General features: G+C 36.6%; 2 protein-coding genes across 5 annotated transcripts; one reads left to right on the forward strand and one right to left on the reverse strand.

The window, feature by feature from the left end:
* Positions 1-2,039: 2,039 nt before the first annotated feature.
* On the forward strand, positions 2,040-10,715 carry LOC108677691 (translocating chain-associated membrane protein 1). 2 transcript variants are annotated; one of them, XM_018165953.2, is made up of 9 exons: positions 2,040-2,265; positions 3,845-4,030; positions 4,597-4,712; positions 5,014-5,155; positions 5,461-5,540; positions 6,344-6,453; positions 7,920-8,064; positions 9,339-9,487; positions 9,966-10,715. In XM_018165953.2, exons 1-9 carry the CDS (start codon positions 2,140-2,142, stop codon positions 10,040-10,042), a joined length of 1,131 nt encoding a protein of 376 aa, XP_018021442.1. In that variant the 5' UTR covers positions 2,040-2,139; the 3' UTR covers positions 10,043-10,715. The 2 variants fall into 2 exon arrangements, with proteins under 2 accessions (XP_018021442.1, XP_018021443.1); XM_018165954.2 differs by having other exon boundaries at positions 9,969-10,715.
* LOC108677692 (pseudouridine-5'-phosphatase) lies at positions 10,706-16,733 on the reverse strand. 3 transcript variants are annotated; one of them, XM_018165956.2, is made up of 5 exons: positions 16,455-16,733; positions 13,998-14,216; positions 12,729-12,831; positions 11,835-11,964; positions 10,706-11,447 (listed from the first exon to the last, which is right to left on the reverse strand). In XM_018165956.2, exons 1-5 carry the CDS (start codon positions 16,510-16,512, stop codon positions 11,268-11,270), a joined length of 690 nt encoding a protein of 229 aa, XP_018021445.1. In that variant the 5' UTR covers positions 16,513-16,733; the 3' UTR covers positions 10,706-11,267. The 3 variants fall into 3 exon arrangements, with proteins under 3 accessions (XP_018021445.1, XP_018021444.1, XP_018021446.1); XM_018165955.2 differs by lacking the exon at positions 13,998-14,216 and adding an exon at positions 15,596-15,814 and having other exon boundaries at positions 16,455-16,728; XM_018165957.2 differs by lacking the exon at positions 13,998-14,216 and having other exon boundaries at positions 16,455-16,730.
* Between the last annotated feature and the right edge of the window lie 525 nt (positions 16,734-17,258).

Here is a 17,258-nt window from a genome sequence, read left to right on the forward strand (position 1 = left end):
CCTAAATTGAACAGAACGATCATACATGTCTCATATCTACTGATGTATCCAGAATATTCCCTACTTTTATCTTCTCATGATTTTGATGAAAAATCTATTCCAATTGAATTGAATAAAATTTTGTGGACTTATATCATCTAAATAATTTCCTTCATAAAAATTATACAGCTTTTTATTCGCTAGCAGTCTGATCATATTAGACTTATTCAACATTCAAATAGATACATGCTTATTTCAACAAAATTGTTTAAACTTGAAACAATATTTAGAAAGTAATTAATATTATCACCAAGTCAACAATTACCGGAATAATCTTCCAGTTAATATTTTAGATTGTTGAGTTAAAAATACGTTATTTCCTTAAAAATGGAAGCCGTGATGAGTAAACGAACTTGGCATTAGAGATGAAATAATAAAAAAAAATCAGATCCACAACACATGACTGACATGATATCAGGCTATCTGATACCAAATTTTATCTAATCAGCGTTCGTCACACAATAAATGCGAGCAATCAAATGTTATTTCATGCATTACTCAAATTATTATATGCTATATTTCTACAGTTTATATCAAATTATTTTATTTTTTATTTAAAAACAAATGCGATAATATTAATATATTTTAATAATACTAATGATCGCTCACACGTGGCGGATAAGTGATCGCTTGCCCGTGGCGAATAATTAATCGTATGTGATGGCGAATAATTAATCGTGTGCATGTAGCGAATAAGTGATCGGTTGCATGTGACGAACAAAATGATCGATCGCATGTGGCGAATATGTGATCATTTTCTTGTGACGAAAAAATTTTCTGTATACGATTGATATAGCCTGCATGTGACTGATTGTTTGCATCTGGTGAATGTCGTGTATGTGAGACTCCGCTAATTTTGTTTATGGAGACCCAATCTAAATGCTGTGGGCGACGTCTGAGTTGCCCATCATTTGGTGCGGAATTAAGATTCGGAGTCACCATCAAAATGAGGGCACCATCACATGAGGGCAAAGAGTGCTCCTTTCTTAACATGAATTTAGAACACATTTTAAAAATCAGTATAGCACATCCAATCGTTTTAATCAACGTGGAAACTATTTAGCCCTCTTTTCGATCAACATTTAGGTAAAGCATTTGGATGAAAATGTATTCTATGTTTTATCTATCCGAAAATCAGTCTACGGCCTTCTACAAAAAAAAAAAATCCGAGCTGAGAATTAGACTTTCCTCAGTCGGACTCACAGAGCATTAATTATTGTTCCTCACACCTCTACCTGCTCACTTCTTTCGCCTCTCCAGCTTTTGCAGCCATTGATGTGTAAAATTCACTCAGTTTGAGGAGCGAGAGTCCTGGCAACGTGAGTAGGCAGACCAGACTTAACTAAAAAATTCCTAATTTAGAGGTGGCTATGGTCCTCCGGGTAGTTTAAGCAGTGCGATACTAGTAGGGTCTGTCTTGGTCTTTCGTTTCGAGGCTTGTTTATGACTACAGGCTAACGTAAGAGGTAAATATGTCAGTTAATTCACGATATAATTTCATAATATACAGAATTATATGTTGATCCGTATTTGATACACTTCATATAGAAAATAAAGATTTTTTGTTGCGAATAGTGCAACCATGTATATTGAGAATTCATATTTATTTATTGTCTGCCGACCCAATTTTTATAGTCTGCGGCCAGCAACAGCTACACTTCTTTCTTTTTCCATAACCTTCGCTTCCTCTTTCTTCTCAATTTTGAGCCTAATATATTAAATTGAAAATTGATTTGACGAATTGAATTGTATGTAAATTGAATAAAAGGAAGCATCGTCGCAAACTATCTTTAAGAAATAGCGATAACCGACACAATTGCGGACCCCACTGATAAGGTTATTGTTCGATATACTAACGACTTTTTTTAAAGGAGACAGATTCAATTTCTCAATTTATTAGTATGGAATCCCTTAGTAATCATAAATTTATATTTTACCATAAAATATAAATTTCATCTTGACATGAAGACTTCGGAACACGTCATTGAAACGCTACTCCACAGCGGCACTTGAGTCACTTCAATTGAGCCGTGAAAGTGAGTAGGTTGACGATTCACTGCTTGTATCGCTTCCCTGGTGGTCGGTTACTGTTTTGTCGCGATGGTTATTAAGCCTCCAAGAAAGAATAAAAATCCTCCGTTCTTGAGTAATGAGTTCATCATACAGAACCATGGCGATATCGTTTCGTGCGTGGCCATGGTCTTTGTGTTGGGCTTGATGTTTCAAGTGAGTGCCCTTACACATACGGTCAAGGCGTTCAATTCATAACTGTAAATTGAAATGGTTAAATAGTGTTAGTAAGTTAGGTATAGCTAGTCTTAAATTGGTGATATTTCAAATTAAGATTGGAAAAATCATACATTTTACTGAAATATTGTCACTACAAAGAAACATAGGTATTTGGGTAGATTTTGTAGGTAGCCTAAATTTTGAGGCGTTCAAATTAGCTAGGCTAGGTACCTAGTACCTGTAACTTGTAAGGCTCAGAGGCTGTAGGGCTGTAGCTAGGTTAGCTATAAATTTCATTAGGAAACTGGTATTTGGAACAATTTATTTTATGAATAAAACTGGATAATGACTTTATATTATAATCCAATCTGGAATATCTGAGTGAATTTTCCAAGAAATTGCAGGTACACTACAGACTAAAATTTGATAGCTAGGCAATTTTTTAGGCATTACACAAGTACTAACTCGGCCCTGGTATTACCTACTTCAGATTAGGTGCATAAAAAAGGGTGTTTTTTTAATTAGAGTAAACGCGGTACATTCCGACATTGTAGGTAATTCCGTCACCTCTCCAGATTTTGAAACATATCTGTCTCTGAGATACCTTTTGTATGTACTAAGGTCATTTCCAAACTTCAATTTTAACCATTGTAAATAACTCTTCAATTACTTGATAATGAGTATTGCAAATGCACCTTAGAAACATAGTAAATTCTAATGAAATATCAGGAATTTAAAAGCAAAGAAAACAGCTAGAATATTAAGCATTTCTTAAGAATGAAAACGTTTCGGAGTCCAGCTCCATCGTCAGTTCAAAAGTTCAAAACCTATAAGAAAATAAGACCTATATTATATAACCTATATTATAGGTTTTGAACTTTTGAACTGACAATGGAGCTGGACTCCGAAACGTTTTCATTCTTAAGAAATGGTCAATATTCTGGCTGTTTTCTTTGCTTTTAAATTCCTGGTAAACTTGCGACTTAAGCAATCTAGTAATTTTTGGGCTAATGAAATATCTAGCGGAAACCTTATATTTGAACTTTATGATCTCACAAAAGGCCTGATTTGCCAATTAGAGAAAAGCTGTAAGAAAATCATCAATAAGATATAATCTCTGGTCTTTCTAAGGAATATGTATTAAATTACAACTTCTGCCTAACTACACAAACTCATACAGATTTATACACATTTTGAAATGCCAGTTATGCTTAAAATTTCCTTATAATTTAACTTCTCTACATAATTGCTTTCTTTATTTGTAACATGATAATCTGTTTCATGGTATAGGATTATGGTGTTTTGAACAAGTTCATATCACGTAAGGATGGTGCCGTAGTTGTCTTTCATGTGGGTTTTGGGTCCTCTGCAAGCCTAGTTAGTCATGTGGATAGGGCTGTGGTAGTCATGCCAATATACATGCATTTTCATTTTTTTCATTGTTGATATTACTGCATCTTCTTGTGAAGTTAAATAATTTTCCATTTACGGTTCAATTCAACAGCTTACTAGATTGATATAGTTTTCAATGAAGCTTCATAATCGATACAGCTTTAATACTTTGGTTTATTCACAGGCAACGTCTCCAATTGCTTCAGTCTTCATTATACTACAGCATGCCATCACTACTGCAGAAAGTGATCAGAAGAAGGCTGACTATGTGGTGCAGTACACAAATGGTGCCCTAGATTGGGCTGCCATTTTTTTCTACAGTCTTATTGCCATTGTTGTACACGTCATCCTTCAGGAATATGCCCTGGATGTGAGTTAGGTCATCTGTGTGTTATTTGCTACTCATCAATGTGCATTACAAACTTTGGTTTGGAGAAGTTTTCCTTAAGGCATTAATAAATTATTACATTCAGGGTTCTTACTATATTTGGTTATTGAATTAACTCAATTAAAAAAAAATAAAGTAGAATTCTATTAGGTAATCAAATTGACTCATTTACATGTAGTACATTTGTATGTGTCCTACTGCTAATATTTGCAGGATTAATCCCTGCAAAGAGTGTTTATCCCCTATTTGTTCATCCCCTTCAGACGATCCTTTTATCAGTTGCTAATACAAGTGTACTTGGCACAAATTAGCAAAGGGTTTTGTGATAGTCTTAATTTTTATGGTGCTTATTGAATTGTTATTATTTTCCGGATTTTGATTTCTTACAAATTATCCACCTATTTTTGTTTCATTTTTTTTTTCAAACTGCAATAAGTCAATTTTGGAAGCCTTGCTTTACCTCACCCAAATCTGAAATATTCTTTTGTTATCATTGAGCAAACAAATTGTGACCTTTCTTCAAATAATTCCTATTGTTGCCATTTCAGAAAGCCAACCGTAAGCTGCATCTGAGCAAAACGCGTAACAGCAAATTCAATGAATATGGGCAACTGCTCCTGTTTGCACTGTTCTCTGTTGCTTGGGGCCTGCACATTTTGTTCAGGTATGTTTATGTGACACAATATGTGTGTGTAGAAATATTTAAAGGACATTTTGGGCAGTTGTAGGAAAATTTTATTCCAAATTTTCTGTAGTATTGGACATTAGCATTTAACAAGGAAGCTTTTCCCCTTAAAAATTTAATTTAATCTGATTCATAAACATTTCATCAGTGTTACAAACCTTGAGTATCAAAATATTTCTAATTTCTTAGTATATCATTTGTGTTTAAAGTAAATTTTGCCAGTATACTAACGACCTCCAAGCATGTTTATTCAATGCATACCTTGTCTCATGACTTGCAGGGATGATAGCTTCACTGGACTTAGTTCTCTGTGGGCCAACTATCCAGAAGACCATACCAAGCTCTCCTTCAGACTCAAGTTCTATTTCATCATCCAGATAGCTTATTGGCTCCATACTTTCCCTGAACTCTACTTCCAGAAGGTTGGTCATGAAAATAAATACAACATTAAAGTTCTGTTGGTATCATTGCTGTCTGCAAGTTCAGTAGAAGTTTTTACTTCTATACATTGCACAATGTATTATTTTGTATACCAAACTACTTTTTGTGTTCTTTTAACATTATTTGTGGAACTCCTCATTTTGAAATGTGTGTCACAATTTCAAGCTTTAATAAATTTTTATTGCTTTCTTTGTGTATTCTCACTTCTCAAGCTCAGAAATAAATGATAGTGAACTTTATTATTACCTAAAATATTAATTGCCATGGTTTGACAATGGATGCACAGGTCAAGCGGGAGGAGATGCCTGCACGCATTACATACGCTTGCATCCATCTTGTCTACATCACTGCTGCCTATCTGCTCAGGTAAGTTCCTTGAATTTTACAGTTACACTTTATTATTATTTTTTTCTTATTTCTTGTGGTATTTATTTCAACGAGCTTGTTCTCTATACTTCCTTAATACTTTACTGGATATATACCGTACTTCTGGCAAGATATTAAGATATTACAACCAGCTGATAAAATGTGTTGAAATTTGTGTTGATATAGTATATTTCTCTTGAACTCAAACTATTGTAACATTTAAATCAAATATTATTAATTCTCTTATAAGCTCTGCAAAATATTTTGAATAAGTTTGTTTTTGAAATATTCCTGGTAAATTTTATGTTAGCTGTAAAACCTCTCCCGTGTGAGTAAAGTAAGACCCGCAAGTTCTGGTGCAAAGGAATTAAATTAGTTTACCAGTATCAGTAAACTAATTTGTTTAAGTATGCAAAGAAAAAGCTTCTTCAAAAATATTTTTCTTAAGATGTACAATCATCGTAAAGAATTATCCTCTTTTTAGCGCATTTTCTTATAGAAAAAATGCACTATTATGCTTGCCATGTCCGTCTGTCTGTCTGACCGACCATGACTTCACGTTTTCGTCGACAAGAAAATGTGCTTGCTGTCACTCACTGCAGTTAGTACTGAGTTATATTTTTTCCCTTACTGCTGCTCTTGATTTTCAACGTATGACTCGATAGGAGATGCAGTTCTTTTAAGAGTTTCCTCACAGTGCTGTGCTACTCGTATTCATTTGATGTGCTGCTTGTGTTCATTTGATGTGCTACTCATATTCATTTGATGTGCTACTTGTATTCATTTGAGGACTCACTTTTCAGCTTGACCCGCCTTGGCTTGGTGCTGCTGGTGCTGCATTACCTGAGCGAGGGCACCCTGCATGCCAGTCGCCTGCTGCACTTTGCTGAACTCACCAAGCAGTCGCAACAAGGTTGCTTTTCAAGCTTGTCATTATTCCTAATATTATAATATTATTGATCTTTATAATTTTTTTCTACAAAGTGATTATCATGACGTCTTGTACAACAGAAATTTGAGGGCACATTACACATTTAGGTAGCAAAGAATAAATTTTGAAGTGAGCAAAGAAAAAGCTTCTTCCTTGCTTTGGCAATGTACTAATGTACGGTACATTATGTACAAGTGCTATGTAGGTATGTTTATAATCATCCATGCTCTTATGCTATCATACGATAATAACTCCGGAAGGATATGCCATGTCTTTTCGGTTTTATTTGTTTACAGTACGTATTAGTTTATAATATAATATGTTACGTATTAAAATAATATCGGTACTAAACATATACACTACTAAAGTAATGATGGTTTATTTAACAATGTACTTGTTATGTTACCATACGTTATGGTACTGCTATGAAACACTTCAGCCGCACAGCGAACATATACTTTGAGACGAGTGAAGGAGCTCTATTTCCAGAGGCTACATTAACATAGTGTACTTTACAAAACTTTTATAAGAGAAGCGATTTAGCGTTATAGATAGGATTGTGTCAACTGTACGCTAGAATATCTCCTTATGGTCATGCTATTGAGCTTCTCCGTATTACAACAATATTCAAGGGTGTGTGTTACTTTACAAATATTCATTTTTAAAATGCCTGTAGGGATCTAGATAAGCGTTTTTACTCACTATTGCAACAGCCACTGAAAAGATTTCTTGAATATTTTCTCTCGGTGATTTCAATGCAAGCCATATTGACATTGGTCCCGTTACATCTTGATCTTAGCTGCAATATTGAGAGGACGTTGCAGCAAATACGGTATTTTTAATGCATAATTTCGTGTATTTTGCACCGCATCAATGTTTCTTGTGTAGCAGCACTTGGTTGGCACCAGCAGTAAAATGTTCAGTGTGCACTCGTTAGTCTAGTTATATTCATGCGAGTGTTAATTATAATATATTGACGGATTGGTCGTCTACTGATGAATTTTACACACGTCTTTCGTATCTGACGCACGTGTATCGTATCTCACGCACCTACGTCGTATCTCACGCAAGAGTGTATAATTCTATTAACTATTTACTAATATATATTCAATGCTGGATTTTGTCTTTTCCTAAGAGAAATTCTGACCATGTATTTTGTAAACGCCGGTTCATTTAATTGATTGTGAATTGAGCTATAAGTAGTATAACTTATTTCATGTGTAATTTCAGTTACGCTCATTATTATTATCATCGTGTGTCCAGCATTAGGGATTGTAATCTCTTCTTGCAACGTTTATTTTCATTATTTTATATCACCGGTCATTGCCTTTCGAATAAAGTTGTGTACCTGCGACAAGTACGGTAATTCGCGCGCATTGTTTTGCGAAACTTTCTGTTCTCTGCGTGTTTGAAGTAAATGAAAAAAAACTTTAAATGTATTTCTTCAGGTTTCAAGACTTACAACATCATGTTCGTGGGTCTTCGTCTCGTTTCTCTCATCATCGCCATCATCACACTCGTGTTTGGCTTCGGCTCCCTGCCAGCCCAGGGCATCGACATCGCCACTGGCAATTTCAACTCCGCAATTGTCAGGTGGGCGGCTGTGGCGGGTTAAAGCTAATGTTGAAACTTCACGCGCTGATTATACATCAACTTAACGCGCCGATTATACGATTATTTTACGCCGATTATTTGATGCAATTAGTGAAATTGTATCAAAATTTAATCAATATCCGCTACCAAACTAGCATCTATACTGAAACTATACTACCTGATTAATTTGCAATTTACAATAATCGTGATTGATTACTTACTGCCGATAGCACAAAAAGTTATGACAAGCTGTCAACTACCGGATTAGAAAAAATATCCTTAGTTCGTTTTTTTTGCCATGAAAAACCGCGGCTATTGTTTTGTATCTGGAGTTCTAGGGTAAGTAAGGCTTGGTTTACACCATACCGCCGGACACATGACAGTCTCAGTCCGTTCCCTGCCATGTGCATTCACACGGTCAGTCCGGTCACGGGCCGTCCTCGCTTCAGTTCCTTTCGTATCACGTGCCATGCCTGTCACGCAACTTTGCCAACTGATTCATTTCCATTCCAGATTCAAGAAACCTGGTATGTTCAGATGGTGTCTGGTAGTCATGTTTCTGATCAGCTATATTTGATAAAATCTTATACGACCGTAAATTGATCGCGACTGAACCGTGCCTGGCAGGCTGGTGTGAATGCTTCTAAAAAATGCACTAAAGAATATTGGACTGGCACGTGTCCGTTAGTATGGTGTGAACCAAGCCTAACGGAAGTAACACTACAATCAAGCCACAGTATTGGATACGCTTTCATAATTTAACTATATGCACTACCAATGTGCAAGGATTTGGAGTTGCCATATTTAGCGTGAGAAGGTGTTTCTAAAAATATTGACAATTCAACAGGGGATTTGGTCTACATTAATGGAAAAGAATTCCATTCTATTTTTGTTGACAGGAGAATTTTCAAATTTATTTAGATCAATATATGTACAGAATACGATGAAATGCGGAACTTGTGATGTTAGTTTAATCGATTTTTGTACGTCGTCATTTTGGCCCGTATCTGGAGATGTTCTCGGGAGTCGTATTATGGGATTTTGATTTGCAAGGCGGGCTTACTTGCACCACTGCACACAATTATCTTTATCAATTCTGTTTCTAGTCTGTTCCATATAAACTTGTTTAAGTACACATATAGGCCGATTTTCCCCCTTCATTTAGAGTCTCGCCATTATGGCGATTTCTTGCCTTTCTCGTTAGCTTGAAAAAACATCAGCGATTGACTGACAGAGTAACGAAATATTAACTATCTGTAAAAATGCGGCCTCAGGTACGCTTGCCTCGTTGCCGTGTGCGCCCTGCAGGCCTACATGATGTGGAACTTCCTGACCTTCCATCTGCGCAAGCGACGGGAGCGCCGAGCCGAGATTGCAGCCGCGCAGAAAAAGAAACAACAGCTCGCTAAGGCTGCCAAGAAAGGTGAGGTTATTTTAAACCTAATGGACATTCATATGGCATTTGTAGCCAGGGTTCGAAATTGTTACCAGTCGTGCCTTTTAAGCCGTCCCTAACATGCATCTGAGTTTATTTGAATGTGAAAGCGTTGGCTGGTCGTATCTAATTGATGTTATAAATGTCGTATGGTATCAAGAGTTTCGCCCATATGTTGGTGTCAAGGTAAAGGATGTCCATCCTATTTTCATCAATTGTACAGAAATATTTAGGTTTATGAAAGCAATGGCTGTTCATGTATATTGTAAAACGTCTTATTTTGTTACTATTTACGACGTTCAATACAGTCTTCAGCTGGATATGCCTGTTGTGGAGGATTTGAACACATGAATTGTGTGTATCATTTTCGGAGCGTTTGGTTAACAACATTAAGAAGAAAGTTCATTATTTTTACCATGAACTATATACCAGATAGAATAAAATAGAACAAATATTCATGCTGCAGCAGCTGCCAAGAAAGGATCAGATGATGAAGTCGCCCTGCTCCCAGAAGTTGACCAGAACACGCGTCGCCGTCGCTGAGTGTCCCGGATGATGCCAGGAGAAGAATGGAGGGGGAGCTGTTAGCTCCCAACTGCCGGTCTCGGGAGCCGAAGAGGAATCTATATTGGATTCTATAGGCACTTGTTGCTGATAGTATAAATACTAATGTGGCTAGTCGCCACAGGGAGTGAAGATGTGACGTATTCCGTGTGAAAAGTTGACTCGCTTTACTTTGAACAAACGGACAAAATGGATGTCAACTGTTCAGTTGAGAATATATTTGTTTTCAATTCTTCGATTTTGTTTGCGCCAAGTATGCAGTACAAGGCGTAGATGTGTTCGCAATTTCATGATGGAACGTACATATGTTCAGATGATTATCCGCACGTGTTTTAACAGTATTGCTGAGCATTTTACCTCATTCCGTGATTATGTATAAGCGCAAAGTCGGTCGCACAATTGTTAATTTTGATAATATAAATATGTATATGGATTAAACTTACGATGAAGTTGAGTGTTCGTACGAAATATTGCTGTCATTGGCATATTAACTGCTCTAAAAATATATATATTGAAATTGGTGAGTTAATAAGTGCAAATTGTAATGGGTAGGTAAAACCGGTACATTCATTGCACGATAACGTTGCGGAACATTAAAGCCTAATTGTTGTAAGGTTTATATTATTTGAAATAAAATATTCGCAAATTTAAAGTCAGTTTTTCTTCCATCAATGTATGTGTACAATAAATATACCCAGATTTTATTACTTACATTTAATGTGTATCAACAATATGTCCACTGGTCCCTCCGCTGATCAACAATATGTCAACTGGTCCCTCCGCTGTGTCGAGGCGGGTATTTACTATATCACAAGCCTCCTTTGCGAAATCATTTGAAATGTCTGTAATGTGTCTGAATAGCTGCCAATCTATAACCATTATTAATTTTTAGTAAAAAATAATGAAGGTGCAGTACCTGTTAACTTTACGTTATTTGTAAGTCGTTTACTTCAATTATATAGAACCGGGTTTTTACCCACAAAATAATTATCACATAAAAGCTGCTAAGTATTATCTGGAAAGAATCCCGATAGGTTCTTGCCCAGAGTTTGGCGGTAGATCGACATGCTCGGGCACGACTTTTTCGAGACTTGGTAGCATCAACATATAACAAAGGTAGTAATACCTGGATCATAACAATACTAGTAATACCTGGATCAATCACCTGCAAAGCTAAGCGAATTACAACAAGATGATGGTAATGTTAAGAGTTGAAAGGCGGTAGACCGAAAAGCTCAGGCTTGAAGTCTTCGAGGGACTCTAGGACAAGCGTGGCTTCCTCAGTGAGGCTCTTGTCGGTGCGGGGATCAGGCACCATCACGCACTGCATGCCCGCCGCCGCTGCCGCCTTCACCCCCAGAGGCGCATCTTCAAATACTAGGCACTGCACAAAATTATATTAGTCTTTTAGACTATAGTAAAATTGACATGGCAATGACGTGCAATTCTGTAATGTTCAGAACAAGGCACGAAAAGGAAAAGAATCGGCGACAGGCCACATCAGGCCTACACTTCAGCGCCGAGATCAATATGTTATGTTATGTTATTAAACTTTATTTTTTCACACTACAGTGGGGTTATTAAAAACTCAGCTGGCTTGCTTATTGAAAGGTGAAGTTGAAACCTCCTCCTTCAAATCGTTCAGTATCGTGTACCACAGCGATATTTTCTCATTAACAGGTTCTAACAAACCTGATATACGTTCTACCAACTCAAGAAGATGATTTTGAGCCCGTTTCATTTAAATCCCACACACCACTTTTTTCCTCACCTTGCTAGAGTGAGGCTTGTCTGGGAATCTCCCGGCACACACTAGGAACACGTCTGGTGCAGGCTTTCCCGCTTTGACTTCTGGGTCACTTGAAGACAATACGACCGGATTGAAGAGTTTCATGAGCTCTCTGTGCATAAATAACGTAATTGGATGATTATATCACCACTCATTTCATTCAGTGGCAATACAAAGCGCACAGAAGTGTAAGTCTAAGGATATCTGTAATATTTTACTGCAATGTCTAAACCTTCCAGAATTATCTCAGTGAACATGAATATGCATTCTATTTTAAATCTTTTTGTATTACATTCTACAGCCTTCATATACTCAGCAGATTCCCATCCACTGGCCTGCAACTTGAACATAATGATGACGCTGTAATAGATACCTCATTTTATGCTGGCATCACTAAGAAATGCATTTCATTTACTTGTACTTAGCAGAACCAGAGTTCTTATGGATTTTTAACAGAAGCCCCTGTAGTTTGAGAAACAAGTTATAATTTGACACAAAACCTTATTACTTGGCAGAGAGAAGTGCTAATTCGAAACAATACCACCAGAAATTTAATAGGGAGTATTTCTACTATGGGGCAAACAAACCAACAATTTTTAAGAGATGAGTGCTAGTTAAGTACATTAGCACTGGCGATTTAGGAGAGAAAAATGCTCATTTAAATCTATAGAACCGACAATCAACAAGATAGAAATGTTCATTAGAGGCAAAAAAAAACCCCGGCAATTCTTGAGAGATTGTTAATTTGGACCAAAGAACTGGCAATTTACAAAAGAAAAATACTAATTAGGGGCAATAGAAGCAAGTATTTAAGATGAGTAAAGTACAATTTGTGGCCGAAAAAAGGCATTTGTTCGAGAGAAGTTCTGCGTTCACCTGTGGCTGGTGGTCTTGAGATCGAAGCTGGTCTGTGAGCTGCCTGAGGCTATAGCAATGGGCACGCCATGCTTGTGCAGGTGCCGTACAAGTCGTTCAGCGCCTGTTGCACAGCACGCCAATGTTATATCACAAATAAGTATATGCGCTCATAAGTATTATTACTTCACATACTAAAAAGTAGCGTTTTCGTATTTAGTTATCTTCAGTTCATTATAAAAAGTTAGCGTTTTCGTATTTAGTTATCTTCAGTTCATTATAATTCAAGTGTTCAGCATAACTATTATTTAAATAAATACTAACTAAATGTAATGAAATTTTTAACATCATATCAAATGAGTATATTTTTTACAAAAGTAAGATTAACGAATGTCAAGTGTAATCAAGCACTCAGGGTTCTTTTTTACAGCTAAATTCGCAGGTATAGCAAGAATCTTCAAGTGAAGTGACAGGAATCAAGGAATTCATCTAGCAAAAATATTATTAATTCTGCATAGATCTCCTGTGCAATTAGAACCTCAGATGTTGGAAAATAATTAGTTAAAGCTTATAAAATTTTACAGTAAGTAAATACATTGAAGCATTTTCCGCTAGTTTTTTAAGAAAAATCAGCGGATCAAGCGAGCATAACGTAAGCTCTGTTCAATCAAGAAAATAAATGAACGGAGCAGACAAGATAAGCTGGAAGGCCAGAGGAACGCTGAGAAGACGGTGTTGCAAGCGTGAACTTCAAGGCTCACAATTTCTTGACCCAAGAAGCTTTTTGTTTACCCAACAGAAAAGTAATGCTCAATGTGTGCTCATGTAATTTATAAAATGCAATCTAAGTACAAATATTTTTTACATTCACTAAAGAATTATCAATGTTATTAAGCATCAAAATTGCAAAAATACAGAACTAAAGACAAACATTACGGGCTGCATGCATCAATGGTGAAGGAAGGCAGACAAATGTTAGAACGAAATCAAGCGAAATGCCCAGTTTAGAAGATTCATAAAACCAAATACGCCCGTGCATTGGAAAAGCAGTTTAGCCGAAGCTCGCACATATACACATTGTCTAGGAAGCGAAAGAATCGGGTAACTATCGAAACGGACAAAAGTAAAGCATGTTGAGGCCGCTAAACCCCAAGCAAACTATTTTACATGAAGCTAATCGAGAGCGGTGTTGTGGTGGAGTCAGGTGTTAAATGCCAAAAGAAATGGATAAAAGTCCTGTGAGATAGTGAACGCCAATAGCTCTTTGGTGTACTTACAAGCCAACCCCACCTCTCATTAGCCCTATTTTAGGGAACATGCTAAATTGCAGAGCTGCCACTTTATCTTGGTAGATCTCAGGATCAACGGGTACGGATTTTAGTCGGCAAATTTCTTGTGCTGTTTCTAAAGCGGTGTGTCCCATCACTTGTATGAGGTCGTACCACGTACAAGTCTGTCCGTATTCTGCCAGCAGTGATTGGTGGATCGCTAAGTGTGGTCCGACAGTGTCTGTAAGAAAATGGTCGCAGCGTTTCTACTCACGATCAATGTGGTTGAAGTACAATTTAATGAGGTTCACTTGTATGGAAATGAAAATAAGTAGATAGCTGAGGAGAAGAATTCGATGTATCAAAATCGTTATCAAGTGATGCAGCCCATACGAATGAGAAGGAAGTGGTGTGGAATAAAAAATAAAATTACTGGAATGGAAGCACTGCGATTCCGTTATAACAAGTCACAGAAAACAAATTACCGTGGGAGTGGTAAAAATATTGGAATTACCAATACAGTAAAAAAACGGACCAATTTTTGTTGCCCAAGGATACAATATTACGTAGGAACGAATACAAATGGAAGTTCGAGCGAATAGTTTTGGCAAGTCTAAAAATAAAAAAACAACTCAGGCTCCCCCCCAAAAAAATCAAAATAAAATGAAAAACAGTTCGTTCATACAAAATTAATTATTTTAGCTAATCTTATGAGCATTTCAAATAACTAGTCTAGGCAATATTAGAGTAGAAAGTGTTAGAATTTTACATGTCAATAAGTAAAAGACAACAAAATCGAGCTTTCCTCAATGAAGACTACTCTGTAAGTCTAATCCACAAACTTGAAATAACAGGTCATGTTTGGTCGAACCTTAGTACTTGTTAGCCTTGGTGTAACGTCTACCGTCTCTTACGCCCAAAGTCACAAAAAGAAACTCATAAATTTCAGTCCCGTGAAGGTCTGTCGTGATTTTAATGGACGATGAGGCCATGGCATCTTGTGAAAGGACTAGGGAAAAGAATTTTTATAATAACATTAACTTGTATCTAGCAAGCCGCATGTGTGCTACGAAAATTATACCTGTCCTTTGAAATAAACACATTTCATTTCATCACAACATTCGATATCCGAACAAAACTGGCCTACATACATATATAGTGTAGAAATCAAAGTGAATCACGGTTGTCGACGGACAATATCGTTAAAATCACCAAAATTTTTCCATTAAAATCGTCGAAGTTCTCTATTTAAAAACGCAATAAACACGTATTTTGATTGGATGATGCCTTTCCAAAGTGTCATATGTTGTTGTGTATTGATTGATCAACTCGAAATTGTTACGCAAAAAAGCCTCCATAATAAAGATAGTCTATTTAAGAGATTGTCAAAAGATTGACAATCTCTTCAAAAAAGATTGTCTAGATTGCGTCAAAAGATTGTCTAGCAATACATCACCAAATGAAATACAAGAACTACTTGCAAATAAAATAACAATCTCTTCACAACACCGCTCTCAGTTGCATTCACTCTTACGTTTAATGTTTGATTTGGAACCCAAAAACGTGGTCAAAAAAATCGCAAAAAGCAATCACGAAAAAGACGGAGACAAATTCTGGTACCTGGAAGCAGCACGGCCTGTGGGAACAGTTCCTTATATTTAAGGTCAATTTTTTCCAAGTATTCAGGAACAGTGAGAGGCAATTCTAGCGAGTCGATGATAAGTTTGGCAGAAGCGTCACCTTTCATACCCATACACTGGACCTTCAATTCCCATGGGTAGGCTTTTCCGTACTCTTCGGTCAGCTCGCTTATGGCAACCGTGTACAGACGCTCTGTGTCTGTTGAGGCATGTAACAACGAAATACGGCGATATACATGTCATATGTTGTCGGCGACATCGCAGTCATATACATGTTGTCCACACAGAATATCACGATCATGCCCTGTTTCATAGACGTTGCTAGCGGGTGAATAACAATACATTTATATATCATGGCTAGCTGCGACTGTTGATTATTAATTTTGATGCAAGTTTCATAAAATTGAAATTATTCAAACCACACCTATCTGCTTTAAGTTTTTGGTAAATGGAATGACCGCATTTCCATATACCTCGCTGCTATGCAAATATTCACATGCTAATAGAATTATTGAAAATATCGTTAGAAATTAATTATTTTAATCAATAATAACGTTATAAGTAAAGGCATTGTATGGCAAGACTGTGAAGTAATTTTACTTAGTATATTTATATTAATATATATTTAACAGAAACTTTACGTTTAAATTAAATTCATTATTTTTATTCATAAATGAAAAACCACTTTCCACCATTCACAAATCTTCAAACGTGAAAGTTTGTGTGATTCATACAAATACAACGTGACAAATGATTCATATAAATATGGGTCCGGGAGCGAAATTACTCCTCAGGAACAAAAAGAATACGATTATTAAGCTCGTAAGAACGGAACTTACCTAACAAAAGGCCGTCCATGTCGAAAATGACGTGCGTTACAGGCTTGTACGCAGGCATGGTGATAGTAACTACAATACAATACTTAGATAACAAGGAGTTCACTCAGTAAATTTCTCTCTTAACTCTGCATTTGGAAAATAACGAATGAATTAAATGACGCATCCTAAACTTTTGTGAAGAACTAAATACTGCAAACAATCACCACCACCACCAAAGGAACAGAGGTAACAAGTACCAGAAAAAAACATAGAAGCTTAGAATAAAAAATTATGATGATAATTATAATAGCGGTTTCAGCGTTTATTAGGCCGTAGGCCTGTCGCTGATTCTAAACATCACAGAACATTCACAGCACTTTGCGGTCTCGAACTCGCAACTCACTGCTACAATTCTGCTGTGCTTAACCGCCCGGCCTCCTTGCCGATTCTGACCAGAAACTGACGCACAGAGCTGGGATCGAACCCGCGCCTCTCTGCGTCAATCTTGGTACTCTGAACTTTAAACACTGGGCCACCATGATGACGTCAGTATTTCGGAAGCCCATGGCAAGTTCAATAAATATATTTAGAAACAGGATTCTCGTAGTAAAGCTTCGAGCAAACTTTTTGCAAAAGACACTAGCATGACATGATTGAAAAAATTCAAGGATTGTTCATGGAAACCGTCCATCTTAGAAAGCGTAATAGACTGAAGGTTTAATAACGCATCAGTTATGAAGTCATTGTGCAGTGAAGGTAATAAAATATTATGCAAAAGAAAGTCACTAAGCAAAGATTGCCAACATGGCGGGAGGTTTCGATTAT

The sequence above is a fragment of the Hyalella azteca genome, unplaced genomic scaffold (assembly GCF_000764305.2).
Source record: "Hyalella azteca isolate HAZT.00-mixed unplaced genomic scaffold, Hazt_2.0.2 contig3725, whole genome shotgun sequence".
Taxonomy (NCBI): domain Eukaryota; kingdom Metazoa; phylum Arthropoda; class Malacostraca; order Amphipoda; family Hyalellidae; genus Hyalella; species Hyalella azteca.

Coding starts and splice junctions, on each gene's coding strand:
- LOC108677691 (XM_018165953.2), top strand. CDS start 2,140: ATGGTTATTAAGCCTCCAAGAAAGAATAAAAATCCTCCGTTCTTGAGT. Junction 6,454..7,919: donor CACCAAGCAGTCGCAACAAG/GTTGCTTTTCAA, acceptor GTATTTCTTCAG/GTTTCAAGACTTACAACATC. Junction 8,065..9,338: donor TTCAACTCCGCAATTGTCAG/GTGGGCGGCTGT, acceptor ATGCGGCCTCAG/GTACGCTTGCCTCGTTGCCG.
- LOC108677692 (XM_018165956.2), bottom strand. CDS start 16,512: ATGCCTGCGTACAAGCCTGTAACGCACGTCATTTTCGACATGGACGGC. Junction 11,965..12,728: donor CTCAAGACCACCAGCCACAG/GTGAACGCAGAA, acceptor ATTTATGCACAG/AGAGCTCATGAAACTCTTCA. Junction 11,448..11,834: donor ACAAGCCTCACTCTAGCAAG/GTGAGGAAAAAA, acceptor AATTTTGTGCAG/TGCCTAGTATTTGAAGATGC.